Below are 27,498 nucleotides of genomic sequence, written 5' to 3' on the forward strand. Positions count from 1 at the left end.
TCCTGTGTTTTACATCCCACACAGTTTTCCTGTAAAAAGGGTAGATCTGGATTAATAGAGGGAAAAATACAGACTAGCACTTGGATGCAGATGACGTTGTACATACACTGGAAAAATCTTGCATTCAGATCTCACAATAAACACCTGTCTGGAAGCACTCATGGATGGGGTCTGGTGGACGCAAAAAGTCTGTTGCAGGGCAGCAACTCTTCTTGAAAACTGAAAAATACTATTGCTTTTTTTAAAGGTTTGTATCAAACAAGTATGTGAAAAGTATGGCGTCTTGAAATATGATTGTGATCCTACAAAAAAGTGCTTTGGGCATGGAGTAAGTAAAATGAATGTTATATTTTCCATGTTAGTGTTTCAGCTATAAAAAGGAGATGGTGGTTTTCCCTCAGAAACTATTTGGTATTTTCTTGAGTGCCTGAAGCGTTCCCCTGTTGATGGCCTCTCAGCTGATTCTCTTTGGACCCAGCCATTATGGGCAATTATAATCAAATCTTCCATTCTTAGGCAAAGTAATTGAGCAGGTGGTTGCTCAACAGCTCCAGGCATGTCTAGAGGATGTGGAACATTTGGATCCCTTCCATTTAAATTGGAACTAGTGAATGTCCGGTGTGAGTGTCTGGAAGCGGTTGGAGGATGGATGGCAGCTAACAGGTTGAGGTTGAATCTCAACAAAACAGAAGTACTGTTTCTGGGTGACAGGGGGCAGGACTTCCTAGTCTTGAATGGGGTAACTGTGCCCTTGAAGGACCAGGCGCACAGCCTGGGAGCCATTTTGGACTCACAGCTGTCCATGGAGGCACAGGTTAATTCTATTTTCAGGGCAGCTGTCTACCTGCTCCATCTGGTACGCTGGCTGAGACCCTACCTGCCTGCGTACTATCTCACCACAGTGGTACATACCATGGTTATCTCTCGCTTGGACTACTGCAGCGTACTCTACGTGGGGCTACCTTTGAAGGTCCAGCTCCAAGGGCTTTCTGGCAGTTCCAGCGAGAAGTGAGCGTTACAGGGAACCAAGCAGAGGGCCTTCTCAGTAGTTGTGCCCTCTCTGTGAACGCCCTCCCATCAGATGTCAAGGAGATATTCTATTCAACCTTTAGAAGACATCTGAAGGCAGCCCTGTATAGGAAATTTTTTAATGTTTAATGTTTTATTATGTTTTTATATATGCTGGAAGCAACCCAGAGTGGCTGGGGCAAACCAGTCAGATGGGCGGGGTACAAATAATGAAATAATAATAATAATTACTACTACTACTACTACTACTACTACTTTATCCTTAATTTTATTTTAGACTAGAACTGAGGCCCTACTCAGGAAGTAATAAGAATAATAATGTTTTCTTAAAGCATATTTTTCTTTTTAAGATAAAGCACATAAGCAAGGAGTAAATGTTTGCTATTCCTCCCCCACCTTCAGATTTGCAACAACAAAAGAAACTGCCACTGTGATCCAGGATGGGCACCTCCAAATTGCAAGGAAAAAGGAGGCCCCCTAGGAGGAAGTGTTGACAGTGGGCTTCGTATGTTGGCTTCTGGTCAGTAAAAGCAGGATTTTCCATCCTGACAAATAGCTCTGCTGCAGTAGTTTCCAAACTGTTTAGAATTAGGACCCACTTTTCATCTCAACCTGAACCATGGGACTGGGTTTGATTTATGTTTTAACCCATTCATACCCCTCTTTATTCTTCCCTTGAATTTTCTGTCTTTCTCAAGGCAGAAAGAACAAGATAAGAAGTGACAGCACATTAGCTTAATAATCATTCCTTCTTCCAAAGGAACTTTAGGATTGTAGGCTGTGTGTTTATGAGAGTGAGTGTGAGTGAAATGTTTCAGAATTCTTAGTACCTGAACTAAACTGCAATTCCCAGGCAATGGGAGAAGTGTGGCAGTTAAGCTAGTATAAAATATTCAGTATAGATTTAACCCCTCTCTCCATCCCTGTTTTCTAGTTCTCTTTCAAAGAGCAAAAGTGAAAAGCAAATGTTTTAGTACTACTGCCCCTCCCTAAACCAGGCTGTGATGGACTTGTGCATTCTGATGTGCCAGCTGAATCCCAGTGGACTAGTACAAAGTCAGCATGGGTTTACAATTAATTGGGTCAGAACAATACTTATTGGTGCCAGAATGAAAAAATCCAAACAATACCTTCTTCTGCTTGTAATAACCCTGGAGCACAGGAGACACTCTTCTTGCCCAAACTCCAGTGAAAGGAACAGGAGCTGCACATGAGGATAGCACTTAGACACAGAAGAGAGAGAGAGAGAGAGCACTGCAGAGAAAGAAGCCAACACATTCCTAGTGCTACCCAGTTACTGCTTTTCTGCTGTAAGCTGCAAGCAGAACTGCAACTGATTTCCTACATCATTAGTAGTAGGGCATTTTTCTATGTGTATAACCTGCTATGTTCCTTGGACACCTGTGGATTTGACATAACTTCTGTCTGCAGCTCAGTACACATTCACTATGACCTTTGTGAAGGATGCCATTTTATAACCCCATTTATATATTTTTAAATGGTCTTTTAATTTAACACTTTTCCAGCTCTCTATTTTTTTAAATGAAAGAGAGGAATGGTGCTATAAAACTGTGTTACTACAATATTACATTTTTACACCACAATAATGCTAATTTAAAAATAAAAAACCTTTCTGGTTGTTGCTGTTTTAGCAATATGGAAAGAGTTTGCTTTCTAATCTTTAAAAAATTCAATAAAATTGGAGCTTTGGGCAGTGCCACACTAAAAATGTCTAATGCGGCAGCTTTCCTGGTTCAGTCTTTGCTGTGAAATTTGTTTCCATCTAGATATTACAGAAAGAGTCATAGAAGACAACATGCGGACGTGGGTGCTCCTGAGCATATTTCTCTTTCTGCCCATTGTGGTTGGGTCAGCCATCCTGATTGTCAAATGGGCACGAATCAGCAAGTACTGCATAGATGACAGCGAGTCTCTAGGCGATTCTGAGTAAGTCACTTTGGCCAGTTTATCAGGGCCTGCCCTGTACACACCTGAAATCTTCTGGTCCATCAACAATTTGGACAAGTAGGACCTGCAACAGAATGCAGTCTTCAGCCATGGCTGCCTCCACATTCCCTTTCCCCTCTCACACACTTTTGCATTGGGCTGTGGGGTTTTATTGTGAGGTGTGTGAGAGGAAAGTCCCTTGCTTAGGGTTTTTTCCCAATATTTTTGTTGTATTTCTGCAAACCTTGGGGTTCGTCTGAGCCTGCTGATGCATCAGAGGTGCCATTTCAGCTGCATAATAACACAGATAGGAGTTTGCTGTTAGTATATATCAGGGAAGGGTTGGCCATACTGGAGGGAGATGATGTCCAACAACAAAAGAAAGAAAAGCAAGGATAGGAAACCTGTGACCCTCCAGGTGCTGTTGTACTGCAACAACTCATGGTGGCTAAAGGTAAAGGTAAAGGTAAAGGTACCCCTGCCCGTACGGGCCAGTCTTGACAGACTCTGGGGTTGTGCGCCCATCTCACTTAAGAGGCCAGGGGCCAGCGCTGTCCGGAGACACTTCCGGGTCACGTGGCCAGCGTGACATCGCTGCTCTGGCGAGCCAGAGTCGCACACGGAAACGCCGTTTACCTTCCCGCTGGTAAGCGGTCCCTATTTATCTACTTGCACCCGGAGGTGCTTTCGAACTGCTAGGTTGGCAGGCGCTGGGACCGAGCAGCGGGAGCGCACCCCGCCGCAGGGATTCGAACCGCTGACCTTTCAATCGGCAAGTCCTAGGTGCTGAGGCTTTAACCCACAGCGCCACCAGGAAAGATGGGAGGTGTAGTCCAGCAACCTCTGAAGGGTCATAGGTTGCCCACCCCAGTACATATAATAATAATTAACTTTCAGACTTTATAGTAAGGCTAACTCCATGACAAAACTGAGGTATGTTTATCTGTATATAATTAAGGTTAAGTAATCTTAATTCTCATTACATTTCAGATCTTATACTAGATCCGATGAATATAGCATGTCAGACAAAACAAGGTAAGCTTCAACTAACTTAAAGTATTTTGATTAATTTTCCTTCCAGAGCTGGCTGCAGTCTTGAAAAGGATCACTCCCTAATTTATTTTCTCCCTTTGTGATAGTGAAACATGGATTAAATTGTCTAGTTTTTCCCACCACTTAAGGATGGACTGCGTTTATCTGCAAAATCTGCTTATTACCTTACCTTCCAAGGAGCCTCAAGGGAACACACAGTAAAATAAGACCTGAAACCAAACATGGGCAGAGCAGTCTTTTACTCAGGGGTTGTTCATGGGGGTGGCTGGAGAGTGATTCTGTTGCTCTGCCAGCGAAATAACTGTCTCACTCTTCACTATTCAGTCTCACTCTACCTGGGAGGGGAAAACACACCAGTCCAAAAATTAGAAGTCAGCTTAATAGTCACAGACACAGCATTCCTGGAAAACCATCAAAGCCTACCATTCCTAGATTCCACCAGCAAGGATACCCACAGGCTGCCCCCACATGCAGCCAATGGACTCATAATGATGAAGTCCTGCTCCTAGCACACCCACTGCATCATCAGACACACAATGTGCATCAATGTCCCCCAATGGCACAGATTCAGTGGCACAGCCAGCAGTCAGCCCTCTACTGCTAGTCTCCAGGCTGCTTGAACTCACAGCTGTTGTTCTTTTAGCACAACACAGGAGAACCCCCAAAACACAGCACCCATATAGCTCTGGGCTTCAGGGGCCTTCAAAGAGCACTCACATTTGTCCTAAACCGAGACAAAGGTTCAGGGCCCACCCAAGGTTCTCCAAGGCCAAGAGTGGAAGATGCAACAGGAAGAGTCACAGACTCCCCAGAACAGCCATCAGCCTCCAGTTGATCACTGCACTGAGTGAAGGATTGTGATGCAGAAGATGAGAGTTTTTGCCACACCAAGGTTGAGCCAGTCAGCCAAAGCAACCCAAAGAGGTGGGTTCACTTGTGGTTGACATGGAACATGAGTTGGGATGGATCATACCGCATGCAGGAATTAGTCACACAACCCGAAGCCTTTCTAAACAAGGAGGAATTTTGCTTGTCTCCTGGAGGGGATTGTCAGGCAGGATTCCAAAGAATTTTTTTTAAATGTTCATGACTTTTGCTATTCTGTGGGAATACAGTGGTACCTCAGGTTACATACGCTTCAGGTTACATACGCTTCAGGTTACAGACTCCACTAACCCAGAAATAGTGCTTCAGGTTAAGAACTTTGCTTCAGAATGAGAACAGAAATTGTGCTCCGGTGGTGCAGCAGCAGCAGGAGGCCCCATTAGCTAAAGTGGTGCTTCAGGTTAAGAACAATTTCAGGTTAAGAACGGACCTCCGGAATGAATTAAGTACTTAACCCGAGGTACCACTGTATATGACTATGAGTCTCCTTAAATTATAGATCATAAATATATAAATACTACAAATACAAACAAAAAACTCATTAAATACTGTCCTATTGCAGTGATGTTTGCTGTTTCTTCTCTTATTTTCTTTTGAATTTTTTGTTTACAGCATTATACATTCTTACAGTGGTACCTTGGTTCTCAGACGTCTTGGTACTCAAACAACTTGGAACCCAAACACTGCAAACCCGGAAGTAGGTGTTCCGGATTGCAAACATTTTTCGGAAGCCAAACATGCTCCATTTTGAGTGTTACGCTGAGCTCTGTTTCCGCTATTTATTTTGTGTTTTTGTTTTTGCGGCTCTTTTTGTTTTTGTTTTTGTGACTATGTGGAACCCAGTTCAGCTACTGATTGATTGTGTGACTGCAGTACATTGATTATTGCTTTCTTTTCTTTTTAATTTTTTTTGTTTTCTTGCTTAAAAAACACATAAAATAAAAATTAACATAAAAAATAAAATAATAACAAAAAACAAAATAAAAACATATATACAAATCCCCCCTGTGGCTTCCCCCCCAAAAAAACTCGACATTCTTTATTTTTTTTCAGTCTTTTTACCATTGCATCTTTTATATCTTGTCCCTGATATTCCTAATATATCTATTCTATCTATTTCAGCTTTTACATACTTAATCTATGCATATTAACATGTTATCTTTAGACCAGTGTTTTTTCTTATAGTCTTCAAAACATTACCATTCACTCCTTAGTTTCTGATTTGTCTGGAGTCTTACGGCAGCTGTTAACTTTGCCAGTTGTATAGAATCACATAGTTTATTTAACCAATCTTCTTTTGTGGGGATTGTATCTCCTTTCCAATTTTTTGCCAGTACTAGTCTGGCTGCTGTAAACAAAAAAATCAAAAGAAAATAAGAAAAGAAACAGCAAATCATAGGTTTTAGATAATAATTTCTTATTGTTTTTTGATAGTATTTTTGTAATTTAGATTCTTCTTTCTCAAATCCTGTTTTTTTATCCACATTAAATACATTATTTAACTGATGGAACTGGAGCCAGTCAGTAAGATAGTGTCTTATCTCCTCAAATGATTTTAACTTCAGGTGTCCTTGGTCTTCTTTTAATAATTGGCTATATGTTGCCCAATTGCTTTGCATGTTTAATTTTTTAACTGTGAATGCCTCTAATGGGGACAACCACCATGGTGTTTTTGGTTCTCGTCCACACCTTATATATTGCATTCCTTACAATATGGTTGGTGAACGCTCTTGTGAGCTTTTACCTTATTCTAGCCAAGGTAGCCATGCCACCCAAATCTGTTGTTGACACTCTGCAAACCCAAAATATCTGTTTTCTCTAATAGAATCCAATCCCTCATGCAAATTAAACACTGTCTGACAAAAGATTTTTAATTTTGGTAGTGCAAACCCCTCTTTCTTTCTTTCTTTCTTTCTTTCCTGTCAGTAATTTGTATTTAATACAAGGTTTCTTACCCTGCCAAATGAATCTTGTCAGATCTTACCTCCATTCTTCAGTGCATTCTGTTTTCGCTATAATCGACATCATTTGAAAAAGAAAGAGCATTTTGGGGAGTATATTCATTTTTATTACTGAGATTCTTCCCCAAAATGATTTCAGTCTAGCCCAAATTTCTAAAAAAAAAAAAAAAATCATTCCTGATTTTTTATAATTGTCATCAAAAATGTCAGTTCCCAAATATTTTGTTTTTTTCACTATCGACAACCCTGTATTTTCCTGCAATTCCTTTTTCTCTTGCTCCTGTATATTTTTAACCATAAGCTTTGTTTTTGATCTGTTAAGTTTGAAGCTGGAGACCTCTCTGAATTCTGTTATAGAATCATAGAATCATAGAGTTGGAAGAGACCACAAGGGCCATCGAGTCCAACCCCCTGCCAAGCAGGAAACACCATCAGAGCACTCCTGACATATGGTTGTCAAGCCTCTGCTTAAAGACCTCCAAAGAAGGAGACTCCACTACACTCCTTGGCAGCAAATTCCACTGTCGAACAGCTCTTACTGTCAGGAAGTTCTTCCTAATGTTTAGGTGGAATCTTCTTTCTTGTAGTTTGGATCCATTGCTCCGTGTCCGCTACTCTGGAGCAGCAGAAAACAACCTTTCTCCCTCCTCTATGTGACATCCTTTTATATATTTGAACATGGCTATCATATCACCCCTTAACCTCCTCTTCTCTAGGCTAAACATGCCCAGCTCCCTTAGCCGTTCCTCATAAGGCATCGTTTCCAGGCCTTTGACCATTTTGGTTGCCCTCCTCTGGACACGTTCCAGTTTGTCAGTGTCCTTCTTGAACTGTGGTGCCCAGAACTGGACACAGTACTCCAGGTGAGGTCTGACCAGAGCAGAATACAGTGGCACTATTACTTCCCTTGATCTAGATGCTATACTCCTATTGATGCAGCCCAGAATTGCATTGGCTTTTTTAGCTGCTGCGTCACACTGTTGGCTCATGTCAAGTTATCTTTTCCAAAGCTTTGGGAATACTTGTTTCTGGGTTTTCTACTGTTAAAATTAAATCATCTGCAAAAGCTTTCAATTTGAAAGTCTTTTGACCTAAAGATATCCCTTTAATTTCTTCTTCTTTCCTGAGTTCCAAATTTAATATTTCTAGGGTTAATACAAAAAGTAGAGGAGAGAGTGGGCAGCTTTGCCTTGTGCCTTTTTCTATTGGGATGTATTCTGTTTTCCCATCATTGATTATTAGATTTGCTTTCTGTTTCTCATATATGGCTTTTATAGCCTAGGTAAATCATTCTCCCTTTGTGAATAGGTCGATCACTTTCCTTAGAAATTTCCAAGAAAGGTTATCGAAAGCCTTCTAGGCGTTGACTAGCATTTCCCATCTTGTATTATTTTATTCATGAGTGGCGGGGCTATAATCTCCCATTTTTTTTATGGTAGATTACAGGAAGTCCATCTGGGCCTGGGGATTTGCCCAATTTAGAACTAGAGATTGCCTGGTGTATCTCCTTCCTGGTAATTGGCGAGTTTAATTGTTCAAGTTTCTCTTGTGCTATTTTGGGAATTTCTTTCCCTTGTATTTCACTATGTCATGTTCTCCTTCCGTTCCTATCTTATATAGCTTCCTGAAATATCTTTAAAAGCAATTATTTATTTATTCCTGTTTGTCGATTACCCTACCATCTTGTACTATCTTATCAATTTGTTTTTCTCTTTGTTTCTTTTTTAATTACCTCATCTGTTAGCAAATTCAAAATTCTTTTGTTTCATCCTTTTGATGTTATTCTCTATTTCATCATTTAAGAATATTGATAGTTGGGATTGCAATATTTTAATATTTTGGTTTGCGGTTTTGTTTTTTGGGTTGTTAACAAATAGATTCTAATTTCTTTCAATCTCTTGTCTAATCTGGTCTAACTTTGATTCTCTAATCCACGGGTGTCAAACACAAGGCCCGCGGGCCGAATCTGGCCCGCCAGACCTCGTCATGTGGCCCATGTAGCCAGCAATTCCTGGTGTCCGCAAGCCCTTTTATCAATGACAAAGGCAAGAACGCTCCTTCCGCGCCTGTCCGGCTCTGCAAAAGGCAACCCTTTCACGCGCTTGATTTGCAACCCAACCCAGCCGCGCGGTGCCCTTTTGGGTTTCTCCCTCTCCTCCTCGTCAAGCCCCGAATCGAGCCCTGTCGAGGCCTGTCTGGCTCGCAGTACCCATTGCGGCGCTTGCTTCTGGGAAATGCGGACTGCTTCCCAGCTCTCCGCCCTCGCTTTGCCTGCTTGGACGGAGCAAAGCACACGACACCGGCTGCGCCATCGCGGGGTCCGCGCGCGTAAGAGCCGCCGCTGTGCACGAGGCTAGGGATCCTTCTCTCTCTCCCTCCCTCGGTTCACCTTTGGCCCTGATCGGAGAGGCCTGATCCCGGGCCATCGCTCGCTCTTCCCTCTTGCACGGGTGACTCGCCCGCCTCCTCCTCCTCTCCTCCCAGAAAGAAAGGTTGGATACGGGAGGGTCACTGCACCTTTAAAGTCCTGCACATTTTCTGCAGTGTGTACAAACACCAAGGTCTAGCCGCAAAGTTAGCAAGCCTAGGCCCTTGTTAAGGTGGGCTGGAGGAGGGTTGGCTCGGAAAGCCGTGCGGGTCGCTCTGTGCATGCCCCCCTCCAAGCAACCCACGCGCAACGGGTGCTGGCTGAGCAAGGTCGCTGCTGCAAAAAATAAAGAGAGCACGAAAGCAAAACCTGTGTGCCAGGGGAAGCTTGGCCAGAGGAAGCCGAGCAGCGACGGCGGACACATAGTCCTACAGATACAACCGGCCCTTTGAGGGTGACAAAACTGCTGATGCGGCCCCCAATGAATTTGAGTTTGACACCCCTGCTCTAATCCTTTTTTGTATTATGTTTCGTTGGATATAAAAGCCTCATATAAAGGCCTTACCGGCATCCCATATTGATCTAATATCAGTCTCTTGTGTCATATTTATTTTGAAGAATTCTTTCATGGCCTCTTCAGCCTTTTAAATAATTTTCTCATCATTCAGGATTCTCTCACTCATCCTCCACTGCTTGTTCATTTTCTTCTTATCCCTTAATTCTAGTGTAATCAGGTTATGGTCTGAAATGGATTTGGGTTGAATCTCAGTTTTTTAAAATTAGTGTCATTAAACTATTCAATATCCATATTCCATCTATTCGACCTGCAGATTTTTTAGCTTCAGAATAGAATGTATACTGTCTTTCATTTGTATGTTTATTTCTCCAAGCATCTACTAAGTTCAGATCTTCAACCATTTGGGGAAAAAAATGGGAGTTTTCCTTCCTTAGATGCTTTCTCTCTTTCTGTTCTATCAAGGTTCAACAAAGTGACCCCATTAAAATCTCCCATAAGAATCATGTCCTCATTGTTATGTTCCAATAATCTTTCCTCTAGCTTTTTAACGTATTTTGATTTGTTTCCATTTAGAAAGTACACACACCCCAGTATTGTTTTTCCTTTGCTTCTTGTTAACTGCACGCCCAGCAATCATCCTTCATTGTCTTTAAATATTAATTTGGATTCTAATTTTGGGTTTATGTCTCTTTTATGTAAATCTGAAGCTATAAATTATACCCCTAGTTTCTTATTTACCTAAACTCTCTTGTGCTTCTTAGCTATATGTGTTTCCTGAAGACAGATAATGTCCCAGTTCTTTTTTAGGATATGTTGGGTTTTATTCCTTTTCTCTTTATTATTTAAAGCATTGATATTCTACGAGATAATGTTCAAATTCATCAAATAACAATTACAAATTGGATTCAGAAAAATATATAGAATATAGATTTAATCTGGTGGGTTACGTCTTATTTTATCTCTTAACTAGAATTGCTTTTACTCCCCTCCTGTAGTTTCTAACTCTTCTCTCTCCTGCATGACTTCTCCTCCCAGTTCTCTCTTGTATTTTCTCCAGAACTTCCCTAAATATCCCCTCCAGGAATTCCCATTTGTATCTTATTGTGTTGGTTTTTAAAGCATCTGTTAATGTCTTGTAATTTTGTCTTTTTAAAGGAGTCTTTTTGATATTTCTTTATGAATTATTATATTCCTTTCATCTATTTCATCTATCCCTTTCATCTAACTTCCTTTTCTGGAGTACTTTATCCTTCAGTAGTCTTGAATTAAAGAAGACCATACAGGGGGGCCGCTAGGGGTGCATTGGAAGATGGCCGACAATACCATCTCTCCAGCTCACATGAGGTAATTAAGAGGCTAATATGGGAGTAATTAGCCTCCTGAGTTTTCCCAGGGGGAATGGGAAAACGCTGCCTCGTCCACAGATGCCTATAATTCACCCCTGAGTTCATAAGAAGGAGGGGGTGAGGGCACTGGACGGAAAGCCCTTGTGTGAGTTTTTTTTGGCTCTCCCTGACGCTGCTTCTGATTGCGATCCTAGTTGCATGACTCAAGATAAACAATTGGAGAAGAGTAATTGCACTTGTTTCAAGTGAAAGAAAGGGAGTATTGATTCCTAATTAAATCAACCTCTGTGAAGCTGAGTGACGGGTTGGATTGAACAGAACTACATCAAAGAAGACTACATCAAAGATGTTGGTATGTTGCAACGGAGCAGAAAGGGGGGGGGGACTTTTCTTTTTTCCTATGTGATTTACCTAACAACCCCTCCCTAAGAAGAACCGTCGCATGACTGATTAGCAAGTGAGATGGAATAATAAACTGTGTGGAAATGAATTATTGGCTAAAGGCTTTGTTTTGTGGAAGATCTGGAAAGGAATGAAAGGCTTTTGGATGACGCAGTTCTAATTGAGAACCCCCGTGACGAGGCAGGCTTTGTTGCAAGATTTACGGTCAAGAGGGGGAGGAAGCTACGGCTTTGCTATTATATCTGAATTCTACGTTTGATCTGGCAAGAACTCCCTGAAAAGACTGATGTCGGAGCAACAGGTCTGGGAAAGTTAATGAGCAGACGCTTAGACTGTGTTTTATGGAAATGCTGAAATGGCGTCTGCCGTTCTAACAGGACCTTTGGACTAATGTGAAAATCCACACAGGACTATAACAATGTTCGTTTCAACTCACTTGTGGAGATTTACAGAGGTTAGAAAGAAAGGGGGAGAGTGATAACAACAAGAAGATTGGAAGATGATTTGTAAAGAATAACAACAAGGAGATGGAAAGATAGAACTGTGAACATCAAAGCAGCAGAAATATGAGAGGATTGGACCCTTTCTGAGCTTGAAGCATGGGTACCCCCAACAAAATTTTAAAAATTTGGTTAAATATTTGGAAATATTTGGAGTTTATTATGTATTGGTATAATTGGAATTAATGTGATTTGATTGGTTTGCTAATACATTTTTTTTTTAAAAAAAGAAGACCATACAGTTCCTGATCCTTTATTCGTCTTTGTTCCGTCAGATTTGATTCTGAAGATCTTATCTATGTCCATTATTAATTCTTCTTCTTGGGCTCTGAGCCATCTAGCTAATTCTTTTGTCAGTTTGGTTTCAATGTCTTCATTCTGCATCTCTGGGATCCCCTGAAAGCATAAAATAAGCTCCCTTTAGTGCATCTCGAGAATCGCGACTTGATTTAACATTTTCTCCTGTATTAGAAGAGTGACTAGTGGGGTGCCACAGGGTTCTGTCTTGGGCCCGGTCTTATTCAACATCTTTATCAACGACTTGGATGATGGACTCAAGGGCATCCTGATCAAATTTGCAGATGACACCAAACTGGGAGGGGTGGCTAACACCCCAGAGGACAGGATCACACTTCTAAACGACCTTGACAGATTAGAGAACTGGGCCAAAACAAACAAGATGAATTTTAGGACTTACGGGTTAGCGCCTCTGGCAATGGCGGAATTCCTTTGATCAGGAGGAATATACTCCGTGGAAACAGGGTCTGGCCACCACGGCGAAGGCAGAGACCCACTAAAAATCACAGGCGGGAGAAGCCTGTGAACCTGGGATTCAGCTGGCACCTTTTGTGCCTCCCCTACTCACGGGGAGACCCGGTTTCAGGGATCCGGAGCGACGTGGGGTGAGCGGCGCGGTGCTTTGAATTGATTGCTTCTTTCATGGAGTGCAGCCGCATTGCTGTTGCCAGAGAGCGCTGACTTTTTCCTGTGGACAATTCGATTTTAAACAACTACCCGTGAGTAGAACGGAAAATTGGATCTATAAATGTCTTAATTTGGCACCGAAACGGGAAGGTTTCAATCAGGAAGTCCGCCTTCCCCTTTTGTAAATAGATTGAAGCAAAGACACTGCAAGCTAAGGTCTTGGAAAGTCTTCCGCAAAGGATTAAACTTCCATCGATTAAAACTATTAAACCCTCCTTGGAAGCAGAAGAGGGGGGAAATTTTGGAACGCGCAAGCCTGCAGGAGAGAGTGATGAAAATTAAATCACCACCGCTCTGAACCTGGAAAGGGTCTGCCAGTAAGATTGACGTTTTGAAGTTCATTGGCTGTGAATAGAACGTATCTTGACAGTTAGCTAAATAAGAGAAATATATTGTTTCCATTGTCCTCTTCTGCGTTTAAAAAGGAGGAAAAGTAACTCAAAATTGAAACTATATTTACTGTTTGAACTGTGCTTAAAAGGATTGACACAAATAGAAACTGTTTCCCTCTAGTGGGAGCCTTTCAAACTGTTATAAGAGCTGAGCTGGGGGAACCAGCTGCAAGATAAGAGACTGTGGAGTATTTGAGAATGTCGACAGAAGAAGCTTTAGTGATTGCATTATGCAAGATAAGTCACTCGTTGGAACAACTCCACAAGAAGACAGATGTTATGATTACTAAAATTGATAACTTGGGACAAAAAGTGACTAATTTGGGACAAAAAGTGAATATCAATACAGAAATTATTCAGGATCTGATACAGGAATCTACTTTTACAGGGCAAATTGTCAAGAAGGCGAAGGAGAAAGTTGTTGTTGTTGAACCTAAAGTAATACAAGTGGGAGCCCCAGCCTTACAGAGGCAAATTGAGGACTATAAGTTGAGGCCTTTTATGATTGAATTTAGAAAAAGTCAGATTTTGAGGATCGGAGCCCTGCCTGGAAGGGAGAAGGAAAGTTGGATAGATCCCTTCATGCAGGGATTTATTGACCTTTGGGATTTGGACTTGGGTCGTGAGGAGATTGGAGCTGTGGGGGCCTTTAGATTTGGAGGAATTTTGAAACATGTCCTGAAATACCTTATGGATTTTAGATTTAACCATGGAGATTTGGCTGACCTGTTGAGAAGGAATAAAAGCATTGCTAGGTTGGAGCTTTCCCGAGATCTGCTCTTCAGCATCAAAGGAAGGAAAATAAGAACAAGATCAGTAGAAGACAAAGTAAAGTGCATGTATAAATATGAAGAAGACCTGCAGAAGGGACTTGGAAAAGAGTTAAGAGCCTCGGACAGAAGATCACCAGGTTGATGGACTATATGGAATTGACGAATGACTGGCAGTATCCGAGACCAGGGAGAAGAGATGGTGGAAGAAGATTGGAAAAAGTTTAAAGTTTATTTTTAGAAATAGAAATATTGTAAAATTACTGAGTGTTAGAAAAATGTTGGAATGAAATCTTATGGCTTTAGTAGAAATGTTATAAGGAGTTAAGCATAAATAAGCATTATAGTATTAATGGAAAATAAGGGTACAAATAAGTTAAGATATTTATGTGACAGAAAATAGAGAAAGATGGAAAGGAATTGCTGAAACAATTAATAGAAGTGGAATACAAAAAGGGAGGTGAGAGGAGGTCGATGAAACAAGGGTATGAAAGATAGAGTACTGAAATGGTATGATGTATGTTTTTAAATTGTTTTTGTTTTGGTTTGTTTAGGTCAATGTGTCAATGTTGTGTTTTGTATTGTTTATATATTGTATTGTTTTTTCCCTTCCTTGTTTTTTTTTTTGTTTTTTTTCTCTTTCTTTTTTGTAAGTTTTAAAAGTAATATTATTTAAAAAACAAAACAAAACAAACAAGATGAATTTTAACAGGGAGAAATGTAAAGTATTGCACTTGGGGGGAAAAAATGAGAGGCACAAATACAAGATGGGTGACACCTGGCTTGAGAGCAGTACATGTGAAAAGGATCTAGGAGTCTTGGTTGACCACAAACTTGACATGAGCCAACAGTGTGACGCGGCAGCTAAAAAAGCCAATGCAATTCTGGGCTGCATCAATAGGAGTATAGCATCTAGATCAAGGGAAGTAATAGTGCCACTGTATTCTGCTCCAGTTCTGGGCACCACAGTTCAAGAAGGACACTGAGAAACTGGAACGTGTCCAGAGGAGGGCAACCAAAATGGTCAAAGGCCTGGAAACGATGCCTTATGAGGAACGGCTAAGGGAGCTGGGCATGTTTAGCCTGGAGAAGAGGAGGTTAAGGGGTGATATGATAGCCATGTTCAAATATATAAAAGGATGTCACATAGAGGAGGGAGAAAGGTTGTTTTCTGCTGCTCCAGAGAAGCGGACACGGAGCAATGGATCCAAGAAAGAAGATTCCACCTAAACATTAGGAAGAACTTCCTGACAGTAAGAGCTGTTCGACAGTGGAATTTGCTGCCAAGGAGTGTGGTGGAGTCTCCTTCTTTGGAGGTCTTTAAGCAGAGGCTTGACAACCATATGTCAGGAGTGCTCTGATGGTGTTTCCTGCTTGGCAGGGGGTTGGACTCGATGGCCCTTGTGGTCTCTTCCAACTCTATGATTCTATGATTCTAATTCTATTACCTCATAATTTATAACGTCTTGGCCTTTTTTCAGCTCTTTACTTTCATTTTTAATTTTATTGGTTTTTTTCCTTCGAGAGTTCCTCTTGTTTATTAGTTCTGGATTTCAAATCTTGGACTGTTTTCTCCATCTCCCTAATTTTAATAGTCAGATCTTTTACCTGTGCAGATAGGTCCATTATTAATTTTGAATTTTGCTCAATCTTGTTGCCCATGGAGCTCCTGAAGAGGTCTTGGAAGTCATTTTAGTTGCTTCTCTATATACACATGAATATAAGCTTTGTCCCGGTCTTAATAAGTTCCTTTGATATTTTTGTACTTTAAATACCCTCAGGTCTGTATTGTTTCTATTCAGAGAGCTCTGGGAAGTATTTGTTCAATTATTCCTCCCGCATTTGGCATTTATGTATTATTAAATACTCTAATTGATTACCAACTTCTTAAAATATTTGTCAATCAATATTTCTCCTTGCCCTCCCTACTATCTCAGATCCTGAATCGAGATTTGTTACCCTTTATGTCCTAGAACTTAGTTAATATGATTTGTCAATATACTTATTATAAATTCCTTAATCAACACATTTCATAATGATTAAATCAAATGATTATTGCTTTCATTTTATGAATCAATGGTCTTGTTAGATAGTAAAATTCATGTTAACCTGCTGTTTTAGGGGTTGTTTTTAAAAGTATGGAACAGATTACCGTATTTTTTGCTCTATAAGACTCACTTTTTCTCTCCTAAAAATTAAGGGGAAATGTGTGTGCGTCTTATGGAGTGAATGCAGGCTGCGCAGCTATCCCAGAAGCCAGAACAGCAAGAGGGATTGCTGCTTTCACTGCGCAGCGATCCCTCTTGCTGTTCTGGCTTCTGAGATTCAGAATTTTTTTTTCTTGTTTTCCTCCTCCAAAAACTAGGTGCGTCTTGTGGTCTGGTGCGTCCTATAGAGCGAAAAATATGGTAATCCACTTTGCATTACCTTCTATGGGAAAGTGTGTCCTAGTTTTGGAATGCTTTGGTTTTGGAACAGACTTCCAGAACAGATTAAGTTTGAGAACCAAGGTACCACTGTATATTATTAATCATCATTACTCAATTTTAACTGTATATATATGATAGTATTCATTCTAATTGTTTAGATACTGTTTTCTCAATTCACATGGTTTCATCAATTCAACAATGTTAAATGGCACACCTAAAACTCTGCCAGCCTTCACCAGTGTGGTGCCCTCCAGATGTTATGGAGTCCAGCTCCTGTTGGCCTTAGTGAGCATGGCTGTTTGATGCCAGACTAAAGGGAGTTGTGGTCTGAAACATCTGGTGGGCACCACCTTGGTGAAGGCTGAACAAAGCAGTGACAGGCATTGCTTGGGGAACTGTTTCATAACAGCAGCAGCACTTCCAGACAAAGCCCCACAAAACTAGATCTTGCCTCTTATAGGTAAGGTACAAAGTAGGGCCAGTCCACCCAAGAGGCAAGTTAAAGTGACTGCCTCAGGCAGCAGGATTCATGGGGACAGCAGATCTGGCCTCCAAGGTACACATCACCCCCTGCTGCTGCTGTGGGGGCAGTGACACCACTCCTTGGAGGCCAGATCTGTGTTTCCCAGCAGCCTCTTGGCAAACAGGTTTCCTCCGACTCTTTTTCCCAATGCATAGCTTTATTCCCCCCGGTTCTGATGTAGATGAAGTGAACTCAGACCTTCCTCCCTGACAGGCAGGAGATGCCAGTTTGTGGTTTGCCTTAGGAGCCCAAGTGTCTTGGGCCAGCCATGGTACAGAAATTTCAAAGATTGTGCAGGGAGTGGAGAGGCTTCTATGGGAGAAGGTTGTTTTTCCAATCTCTTCTCCATCTTTCTGGGTGGTGCTAAATTTTGTTGATTCTCCTTATTGTATTGCTCCATCATGTCTTCTCTCCTCTCTCCTCTCTCCCTCCTGCTGCCCCTGGGATGTGAGTAGCTTGAGCAACCAAGAAGACATGATGTGACCAGACCTTGGTCAGGCTCCTGCTGTTTATGTGACTTGTAGCTGTTTAATAAATTACTGCTTGCTTATACAGGTGAAAAGTATTCTGTGAATGGTTCTCCAGGTCCTTCTTTGCATTTGTATACAGCATGCAGGGGCTTCATTATGGGTTGGCATCGGCAGACACATGCTGCGGTCTACACCCCAATAGGGGCTTACTGCTTGTTCCAAGAGCCTCTTTTGCCTTCCTCCTTGCTTTTATTGCCTCTTCATCTCCAAGCAACGAAAACCAGCAGTGAGCTATCTCTCTTCGAGGGAATAGATGCCAATTCTGCCAGGGATTTCTGCCAGAGGGAGCAAGGGGGTAACAGGCACATTTGCCTCTTGCTCCCTGGCTGCTATTTGCTACTATCCTATTTGCTCCCTCAGCTTTCTTTCATGGCACATATTAAGAAATGAAGCTCTCCCTAACCATGCAGATTACAGTGACAAGGGAAAGGTTTGCTTTGCTGCAAGTACTGCCAATTACCCATCAAAGCTCTACCTAAAAGCAATGCTTGTATTCTTAGGCACACATCCAAGCATTCTTCACAGCTAAAGCCTTCCCCCCCCCCCCCCGCCACCTCTTAGGCTCACCAGCTGTGTGGGAAGAAGAAATGAAACAATTACTTTGTCCCCTTCTTCCAGCTTTACATGAATTTTTGTTTGTGAATGAAATTTTGTTGCCTTGCACACTACTGCTAAACTAGGTGATTCTCGGGGAGGAGCAGGATGGCAGTGCAAATCTTATGTCCTATCCAACCTAATTTACTGAGGGCAGCTCCTCTTTTCTGGTACCTGTCCTGGTAATTTGGGTTTGAGGACACATTGAAGCCTGGCGCAAACACACACAAAGGGTGGCAAAGCAGGGCTGGTGTGGGGTGTGGCCTGGAAAGACTCTCAATCTAGAAGGCTACATGTGACCTGGAGCCTGAGGTTCCCCATTCTGGGTTCCCTCTAGTCAGGCCTCCCATCACCCACAGCCACTAGCCTGATGTCTGTGGAAACTACAAGTCAAACAGCTGCGCTGGCAGCACCAAAGTGACCACTCCAAGGCACAAGCCTGGGCAGTGTGTCTGGAGGTCCTGGGCTGCCCAGATGGCAGGGTCCCCCTCTTGGCCTCGCTGATGGGGTCCAAAGGAAAGCATCATCTTGGCTGCAGGAGTTGCCAGACGGAGGTGTACAAGGTGCCATCTGTTTCAGAGATTTGTGTGGGGTTTCTCCTGAGCATTCTCTTCCCCATGTTGACTTGCAAGGCAGCAGAGATTTCAAATCAGTTTTCCTTCTCCTACATATCCTCCCAGGTTGTCGGGCTCCATCTGCCCCTCATTTCCCATGCTCATATATACATACAATCAGAATTACAGAGTTGGAAGGGACCACAAGGCTCTTCTAGTCCCCTGCAATACAGGAATCTTGCCCAATGCATAGCTGTCAACTTACAGATTTGAAAATAAGGGTCCAGCAGCCTTGAAAATAAGGGACCTGCAGCCTCACCTGTTCCAGGCACTCTACTCTTCCTGTCCTCCTGGTCAAACTCATGCTGGGTAGCTTCGAGAACACTGTCCAGCCAACTTTGTAACCAGGGGTTCAACTGGTCAGCAGGAAGGGAGGGAGAGGAGCTGCTTCCTTTGAAACCTGGGAAATTTAAGGGACATCATCAATAAGGGACAGCAGCAGGACATGGCGCTGGGATAAGGGACTGTCCCTTCAAATAAGGGACACTTGACAGCTATAGCCCAATGTGGGGCTTAAGCCCACGACCCTGAGATTAAGAGCCTCATGCTCTACCAACTGGGAGACTGCACCACGCTCATATATTAGAAATCATGGCTTTTTGAAACTTGTTTATAGACATTTTGATGAATCCAAACGCCGGCTCAGGATGAGCAGTTCTTGCCCAATCCGCAAAAGCAGCAGGAAGGGGGCACCTTGGCGAGAACCGAGCCCCTTTTGCGCGCGCCCCACCCGCCTGCAGCTCTGCCTCTCCCAGCCCCGGCGCCTCGGCCAAGGCAGCCCGCAACGTGGCCCCTCGCGCGTCTCCGCCCCGCCCGGCAGCCGTTGGCCCGCGGCGGCGCCAGCGCGCCCTTCTCCCGGGCCCCGCCTTCGAGTTCCTCGGCGCCCGTTACTGGTCGCCGGCGGCTGCGGGTCGAGCGAGGGGCGCCATGGCGCTGCTTGGCCTGCTGCTGGCGCTGCGCAGCGTGTGCCTGCTCTCTGCGCTGGGTGAGCCTGCTGCGCCCCCGGGGCCCCGCTCCTCCTCTGGCCTTTCTTCCTGGCTCCTCGGAGGGGCTAACGCCGTTTTTCTCGGTATCCAGGCGCCATCCGTGCGCATTGCCCGTCCCGCGGAGCCCGGGAGGGGACGAGAGGGCCGGGAAGCGCTGCGGGGGCCGAGCGGGGGTGCGGCCGCGCTGCTGCCCCCTCTCCTGCTCTGCTCCCCGGGCCAGGCCTGACCCGGCGGCGGCAGCGGAGCTGCGGCCCCGCACGAGCGCAGCAGCCCAGGAAGAAGCTGCTCCGGGGGCGGCGCCTCTTGGCTGCAGAATGAGGCTGAGGGGCACGAAGGCCGCCTTCCTTGGCCCCTAAACTCCTGCCCTTGAAAAAGTCACAGCTACACTGCAAATGTGTAGTTACGTACGTACGTACGTACGGACATACATTCAAATCTACTACCTTAGCTGTCATGGCTCCATGCCATATATGCTGAAAAGCGGTAATTGGTTGAGGGGGCTGAAAATTCTTGCAAAATGATTTCCCTGTAGTGCCCACCCAGAGCTTATCTAAGTGCACTGTATTCACGGATAAATGGCTATAGAAGGGTCTCTTCTGTCTAGGGTCTCAGCGAACATTCCTCCAAGTGACTGTTCCTCAGAGGATCCCATCTTACGTCACTGGAAATACGGTATTGTGTTCTACCTGACCTTTCATTCCAGACTGCCCTGTCAAGGCTGTTTACTTTTAGGGTTGCCATATTTCAAAAAGTAAAAACCGGGACATCCCGAAAGTTGTTGACCCCAAAATTGTTGACCATGATTTTTCATTTGACCTGCCTAAGATCCAGGACAAAGCACCACCTTTCGGAAATTCCCCCTGGATAACAATTTCGCCTTTGAAATCTTGGTAATGTCTGGGAAATTCTGGATGTATGGCAGCCCTAAATTAAAAGTTTTTTTTAAAAAAAATAATGCTAACTTTTAAAACCAACAATGTTAATTTGAGCAGCAGCAGACAAGTTGGCTTGCACGAGGCAATTAGTGAAGCTATGGCTTACTGAGACTGCGCAAACCTGTAGAGTTCCTGGAGAACTTTGCCCCATCCTGGTCCTTTTTACTGCCACATTGTGCAGAACTAAGCCAACTCCCACATCATCCCATAAAGATAGATGCTTCTGTTTGGGGAAGCGGGGGAGGGTAAGAAAAAAGTTCCCCCACTAATGTGAACAAGGTTCCTCTTGCAGGTAGCCTAGAGACAGGAACAGGAGCACTCTTCTTAGGGGGTGGACATATGCTGCAACATTTTGCTGTGGATCCCATTTGTAGCATTGTAAAGCGCTGCATGGGAACCACTGTTCTAATCCCACTTCCAGTTAAAGCCATTATTACTATTATTAATTTAAATTTCTATACTGAGCTTCATGATTGAAACGACTCTGGCTTGCACTGGCCGCAAGCCATTTGTTAAAATCTGTTCTTCATATGTACTACTTTTTACCATCTGTACCATGTGGAGTGTGCACAAATTTAATGTGTAAACAAAATAAAAACTATAGCATGATTAACCCTTTGGCTATTGCAGGAAAGGATGACCTTTGATATTGATATAAATGGAAAGCCATATATCATTCATCTGAAGCAACAGTGAGTAGAATAAATAACTGGGATTTGCCCCCCATTCTATAAGACATTGCAATCTTGTTTAATAAATCCTGGTAGTGTCTAGAAAGATTTCCTGGAAAGCTTTTCTGAGGAAGAGAGGGGACAAAGCACTCAGCTCTTTCAGAAGTAAATCTTAATAGCCTCCTAGGCTGCCAATTTGAATAAAATATGGGGTGCAGGTAAGCCCTTCCCTGAATAATTGATCACATGATGCAGCACACACAGACCATTTGAATGACAATGCCTATCAACTTGTGGGACCTTGGCCCCTAGGAGTTGGCTCCTTTGTAGCTCCTTTGTAGCCTCCTGGGAAAACCTTGCATTTAAAATGTGCCCACAAAGGTACCTCTGCCAGCCAGTGCACGGAATTGCTGAGAAGGTAAAATATTGTAACAGAAGGGGAGGGGCACCCCTTATAAAGGCCCTAGGACCTCATTCCCTAGAGGGCAGCTTTTCTGGAGCTGCATGCCAGTGGGGTGGGGGTGGCAGGTCCAGCGACAAATAATGGGTGCACCCTTGTGTGGCAGACGTGCCAGCCATGCAAAATTCAAAGGTTTATACACCTGCCCCTGCCCCACCACCTTCATCCAGGCAAGCAAGAGGTATGATAACAGTTCCATAACACATTCCAGCCATGCAGAAGCACTTTGGGAGGCTAAGATGCCTTTTCTTAAATGTTGCCAAGAGCCGCCACCCAAAAAGGCCTTGCGGGCTCCATGTGCACATCATGGAACTCCTTGCGCTGATGGTACACATTAGTTGGATACTGCTCTGAGTCACTGTCACATGTCAGGACATGACAGCAGGCACTATTGTAACTTTCTGGACCATTTCTCCCTCCTTCCCTCTTTTCTGTGCCACCTTTGTGTATTTTTTATGCTTTGTTTTTAGATCCTTTTTAACCAATGATTTCAGAGTTTATACGTATAGCCATGGAGGGTCAGCAGTGTCTTTTGTTCCTCCCATTCAGGTAAGATTCTCTCAGGTGTAGGAAACAGGTTTCTCTTTGAGTGGCTATTGTTCGAGCTACATTAGACCTGCCAACCAATTTTTAAAAATAGATTAACTATAGTAGTTTTAACTGATTAGTTGAAATATATATGTTGATAATAATTAAGAAGGCAGGGAATTTTTGAAGCACGCATCAAACAAAAACAGACATCCTTACACCGAGTGTGCCACACATTAGCGTAGCCGGGGGTGGGAAGGATCACGGCAGTTGTTGGTCATTTCAGGTGCTGCAGGGTGGCACCTGAAATTGGTGGCTGGTTGCCCTAAACAAAGCTCAACACCTTTGGCCTGCTCCTGCACTGGTGGGGGGTGTTAGGCCGCTGGTGCCACATGTGCACCTTGTTTCACCACCACCAGCAGCAGCAGCAGAGGATTGGCCCATCACACAAATTCATATGCGGGTTCCAGTGCATCCATGGTTAGGCAATATGCAGTGGAGAAGCAATGGATAGCTGCATCTGTGTCTAGTTTGGGGGTACTAACCGCAAATGCTCTGCTTCAACTCTCCTTTTGACATGACCCCTTCCTTTCTGAGATTTTGTCTTCTATCCTCAACATGACTGTGGCATTGGGCCCCTGCTGCAGACAGGGAAACTTGCAGCTTACTGCATTACTTTGCTGTGTTATAAAAAGGTCTGAAGGAGATGGGATACTAGAATAGCCTTGTTATACCAAAGACTCGAGGAAAAATCTGCAAGTTCAAGTAAAAACTGAGCTCTAGCCAATACCCACAGAAGGGAGTGAACTACAAATGGTTCTAGTCACAGTTTTGCTTGTAGAAAACTGAGGTGCTTAAATTCCACAAATATACCAAATATACCAAATGTTGAAGCAGTAAAAATAAATTTAGGTGTGGTAAAATAAAAATAAACATTGCACCTATTTCAATCGTTCTTCATAGTTCATAGTTTACCTCTTCCTCTAGAAATACCCCCCTCCACACATACACACACATTTCTGGAATTTTTTTATTTCTGACACTTCACCCTTTCTCACCCACTGCTTTTGCATTCCACTTTCCCCACACACTTTTCCCACTTGATGGAGCAGGCACATATCCAGAAACCTTAGCTAGTGGGGAATCAGTTCTTTGTGGGTGCATGGCACCAGGAAACTCAACCTGAGGGTTTTTGTAAACAAGCCTAGATACTCCACTCTCTGTGGTGCTGCTGGAGCAGCTTTCAGTGGACTGTCCACGTGAGCATCAACCCTGACTGTGACCAGAAGGGAAACTGCAGTTGGTCAGTCCAACAGGAAAGGTGAGTAACTGCATAGTTTGGTTTTAGGTAACAACCCCAAATTTAGCCTGTTAACCTCTCATTTGAATTGTGTGCGCTAGGATTGGATTTCATATAGCAGTGTATGTATTTCACTTTTGAGTTGCCCCCTGGTAGTAGGTAAAGTGTTCTGATTACTCTTTCTAGCGCAATTGCTACTATCAAGGCTACATTGAAGGCTATACTGATTCCATTGTGATGCTCAGCACCTGCCTTGGGCTTAGGTGAGACCTATGTGTTATTCTTGAACAGAACCCTTTGTTCCTCAGTCCCAAGTTCAGCTGCCTGCAGAGCACTCCAGGGCTTTGAGCAAGGATAACCCCACTGAAATTTGACATCCTGCTTAATAAGCCAGAGTGGCAAAGTATAACTAGGCATGGATGAATCAGCCTCTTCACAAACACACACATGGTAAAAGTCAAGGTATAAATTGAACTCCCTTTTATAAATGACATTTAACTAACACATATCAACATTTTCTACTCACCAGTTACATGCAGTCTCAAGTATACATTTCCCAAATAGCTCCTCTGAACACACACTGAGGATCTGTTCATTTTATATGGATTGCCATAACACGCACACCTGATACAACAGAATAGTCGGGTGTTCTAGTCAGTAAAGGTAAAGGGAACCCTGACCGTTAAGTCCAGTTGCAAACGACTCTGGGGTTGCGGTGCTCATCTCACTTTACTGGCCGAGGGAGCTGGCGTTTTGTCTGTGGACAGCTTCCGGGTCATGTGGCCAGCATGACTAAGCTGCTTCTGGCGAAACCAGGGCAGCGAACGGAAACACTGTTTACCTTCCTGCCGGAGCGGTACCTATTTATCTACTTGCACTTTTACATGCTTTCGAACTGCTAGGTGCCCACCTAGCAGGAGCTGGGACTGAACAACGGGAGCTCACCCTGTCGCAGGGATTTGAACTGCCAACCTTCTGATTGGCAAGCCCTGGGCTCTGTGGTTTTTGTTTAGTACTCAGGGAAAAGGCTGTCTTTTTCAGTTTTCTTTCAAATGGGATTATTTCCATCCCATGTCAGCTTCTCCTATATTAGGGATGGGCTAACCCCAGACTGTGTACCAGATTTGGCCCACTAGGTCTTACTGTTTGGCCTAAACACCTTTCCCCATGAACCATGCCTATGTGCTCCACGCTGATGCCATATGTGGTAGGTCATATGTAGAAACACAGTTGGATTGGCTGCTCACACAGCCAGTCCCTGCAGAAAGTAGGATTGAACTCCCTGCCCACCAGCTGAAGCATTGCATTGGACTGAAATGGGAATTTAGTTTTTGGCTACCAAGTCACGGTTTGCACCATCAACATTTTTTTGGGGTGGGGGGCTTCTTTTCCACCTTATCTCCTCCTACCAGTGGGCTGTTGCAGTTTGAGAACAGCAGCTACGGAATTGAGCCAGTTGAATCTGCTTCTGGATTTCAGCATCTTGTTTATCAGATTGAATATGAAGATGCAGAGCGTCCACTTTCTGAACAGAATTATTCCATTAGATGGAGTTCAGGAATAATGCCAAGGGTAGAATCAGGAATACCAGTGAGTGCTTTTTTTTTCTTTGAAGAAAATTGTGTGTATAGATTCAAAACAAAATAGTAATACGTGCACCTATACATGCTCCTTCCCTCCCCCCTCCCCCTCCCCTAAGCAGTAGGAGTTCCTGGGAGAAGCCTTTTCAAGGCCAGCTTTCTTTCGATGAGAACTGTGCCCGCCCCAAGACTTCAGTGCTTGTAAATGTTTGTCCATATACATGTGGATGCAGAACAGAGGTGAGCCCACAGTCAACAGAGAAAGCAATATGGGCCTTAAGTAGCACCCTAAAAGCAACTGCAGGTCCCACAAGCCTGTTGCTTGATTTCCAGGAGCAAAACCTTGCCGCCACCCCCGTCAATAGAGCTGTTCCTTTTCTGACCACCTAGAAAGCATATACTCTCTGGCAGAACACTGCTTTTCTTCTTCTCAGCTTTCACACTGACAGTTATGATGCCCTGCTGGCTCTCTGAGCAGCAGCTTCATAGCTTAGTGTCTCCAGCAAGCTGTGTGTGATGCTCACCTCTGCAGCCTAATTCTGTGCATGTTTCATCAGAAGTAGGTACCACTGTTTTGACTGAGATTAGTGTGAACAGGATTGCAACCTTAAAGGGAGACTCCAAAATCAAGAAATAAAAAGGTGAAAATGCTGTCCACATCTAAGGAAGCCGGCAGAGTCCAGTGAAAAACAGCTCCAAAGGGCCTTGCTGAAGCAACAGATGTTGTCTCTGCAGAGAGGTGGAGCCAACTAAAACCTTATGAAAGCTGGCCCAAGTGCAGTTGGCTCTGCCTTGCTGGAGGAGCTGGTTGCCTGGCTGCTTAATGGGCCCTTGGCTTAATTATGTGTCCGGCTCTGGCAGGTTGCATAGAAAGGAATGTGGCCTCGGTTTGAAAAACATTCCCCATCCTTGTCTTAGGCCACATTCACACATACATTTAAAATACTATGATACCAGTTTAAACAGTAATGCCTTCTTTCAAATAATTCTTTTGAATGAACATGTTGAGAATAGAGAATCAGGCTATTGGCCTTCCTAGCTGAGCCATGAGAAAGCTGTGCTCCCCCACCAAATGTTGGACTACAGTTCCTACTGGCCCCAGCCAGTATGACCAATGCCTGGGAACCCACCCCACATTTCTCCAGGCTTTGATGCAACCCCAATCTGCCAGATACTTCACCTACATTTTGAATTCTGATTCAGCAGCATTTAGAGTTCTACCTGTGAATTTTTCATGATGTTAGTATGAGTGCAGTAATGGTGTGTTCTTTCTTGAATTACAATAGGTTAACTTCAGCACCACGAGATATGTGGAAATGCACATAGTTGTGGCCAAGGGATTGGTAGGTTTATTTGAAGAACTCCCTGTTGTCCCCCCCCCCCCCCCCCCCCGCACTATGTACATCACTTCAAGATTTCATTACAAGGTTTTCAGAAGTATGTTCTTTCTTCATATACAAACATAAGAAGAGAAGACTCATTGGGTCCAGCATCCTGTTCCCATGGTGGCCAATGAGATGCCCATGGGAAGCCTTCAAGCAGGATTTTAGTGTGACAAAACGTGGGCAATTCCCAGCCTCCTATGTCTGGCAGTGGAGGGGAAACATCTTGAGTTCTAGGATAATGAGAGTAGGAGGAAAAGCTCTCTGCCCACTTTCTCCACACATTAATAATAATAATAATAATAATAATAATAATAATAATAATAATAATTACTACTACTATTTATACCCCGCCCATCCGGCTGGATTTCCAAAATGACTCCCAGGCTGCTCACCTGGTCCTTCAGAAGCACAGTCACCCCATTCAGGACCAGGGAGTCCTCCACACCTGCCTGCCCCCTGTCCCCCAAGAACAGTACAGTGGAACCTCGGGTTACATACGCTTCGGGTTACAGACTCCGCTAACCCAGAAATAGTGCTTCAGGTTAAGAACTTTGCTTCAGAATGAGAACAGAAATTGTGCTCTGGCAGTTCGGCAGCAGCAGGAGGCCCCATTAGCTAAAGTTAAGGTTAAGAACGGACCTCCGGAACGAATTAAGTACTTAACCCGAGGTACCACTGTACTTCTGTCTTGTCAGTATTCAACATCAATCTGTTAGCCACCATCCATCCTCCAACCGCCTCTAGGCACTCACACAGAACCTTAACCACCTTCACCGGTTCTGATTTAAAGGAGAGGTAGAGCTGGGTAT

At 43.6% G+C, this 27,498-nt stretch overlaps 2 protein-coding genes and 1 long non-coding RNA gene across 13 annotated transcripts in view; 2 read left to right on the top strand and 1 right to left on the bottom strand.

The window, feature by feature from the left end:
* Positions 1-17,671, top strand: part of LOC307203839 (disintegrin and metalloproteinase domain-containing protein 2-like) — a 106,714-nt gene extending 89,043 nt beyond the window's left edge. For 5 of the 9 annotated variants that reach the window (XM_079955013.1, XM_079955008.1, XM_079955009.1 and 2 more), the window contains 6 exons: positions 248-328; positions 1,432-1,549; positions 2,817-2,976; positions 3,967-4,011; positions 5,527-5,611; positions 17,562-17,671. In XM_079955013.1, coding sequence (XP_079811139.1) covers positions 248-328; positions 1,432-1,549; positions 2,817-2,976; positions 3,967-4,011; positions 5,527-5,611; positions 17,562-17,630 — 558 coding nt within the window. In that variant the 3' untranslated portion in view covers positions 17,631-17,671. Of the gene's footprint in view, positions 1-247; positions 329-1,431; positions 1,550-2,816; positions 2,977-3,966; positions 4,012-4,672; positions 4,954-5,526; positions 5,612-17,561 lie in introns of those variants that run through there. The other 4 variants (XR_013833382.1, XM_079955010.1, XM_079955012.1 and 1 more) reach the window with 4 other exon arrangements.
* On the bottom strand, positions 4,252-4,861 carry LOC307204025. Its single transcript, XR_013833467.1, has 2 exons — positions 4,747-4,861; positions 4,252-4,364 (listed from the first exon to the last, which is right to left on the bottom strand). It is a non-coding gene; the product is annotated as an uncharacterized lncRNA (long non-coding RNA).
* Positions 17,672-19,510: 1,839 nt separating the features above from the next.
* Positions 19,511-27,498, top strand: part of LOC307203844 (disintegrin and metalloproteinase domain-containing protein 2-like) — a 61,695-nt gene continuing 53,707 nt past the window's right edge. Inside the window, exons 1-7 of one of the 3 annotated variants that reach the window (XM_079955027.1) lie at positions 19,511-19,829; positions 20,435-20,502; positions 21,396-21,457; positions 22,367-22,445; positions 23,911-23,987; positions 25,137-25,314; positions 26,591-26,647. In XM_079955027.1, coding sequence (XP_079811153.1) covers positions 19,772-19,829; positions 20,435-20,502; positions 21,396-21,457; positions 22,367-22,445; positions 23,911-23,987; positions 25,137-25,314; positions 26,591-26,647 — 579 coding nt within the window. In that variant the 5' untranslated portion in view covers positions 19,511-19,771. Of the gene's footprint in view, positions 19,830-20,164; positions 20,314-20,434; positions 20,503-21,395; positions 21,458-22,366; positions 22,446-23,910; positions 23,988-25,136; positions 25,315-26,590; positions 26,648-27,498 lie in introns of those variants that run through there. The other 2 variants (XM_079955025.1, XM_079955026.1) reach the window with 2 other exon arrangements.

Source organism: Podarcis cretensis (assembly GCF_951804945.1).
Source record: "Podarcis cretensis genome assembly, chromosome: 15".
Lineage (NCBI taxonomy): Eukaryota > Metazoa > Chordata > Lepidosauria > Squamata > Lacertidae > Podarcis > Podarcis cretensis.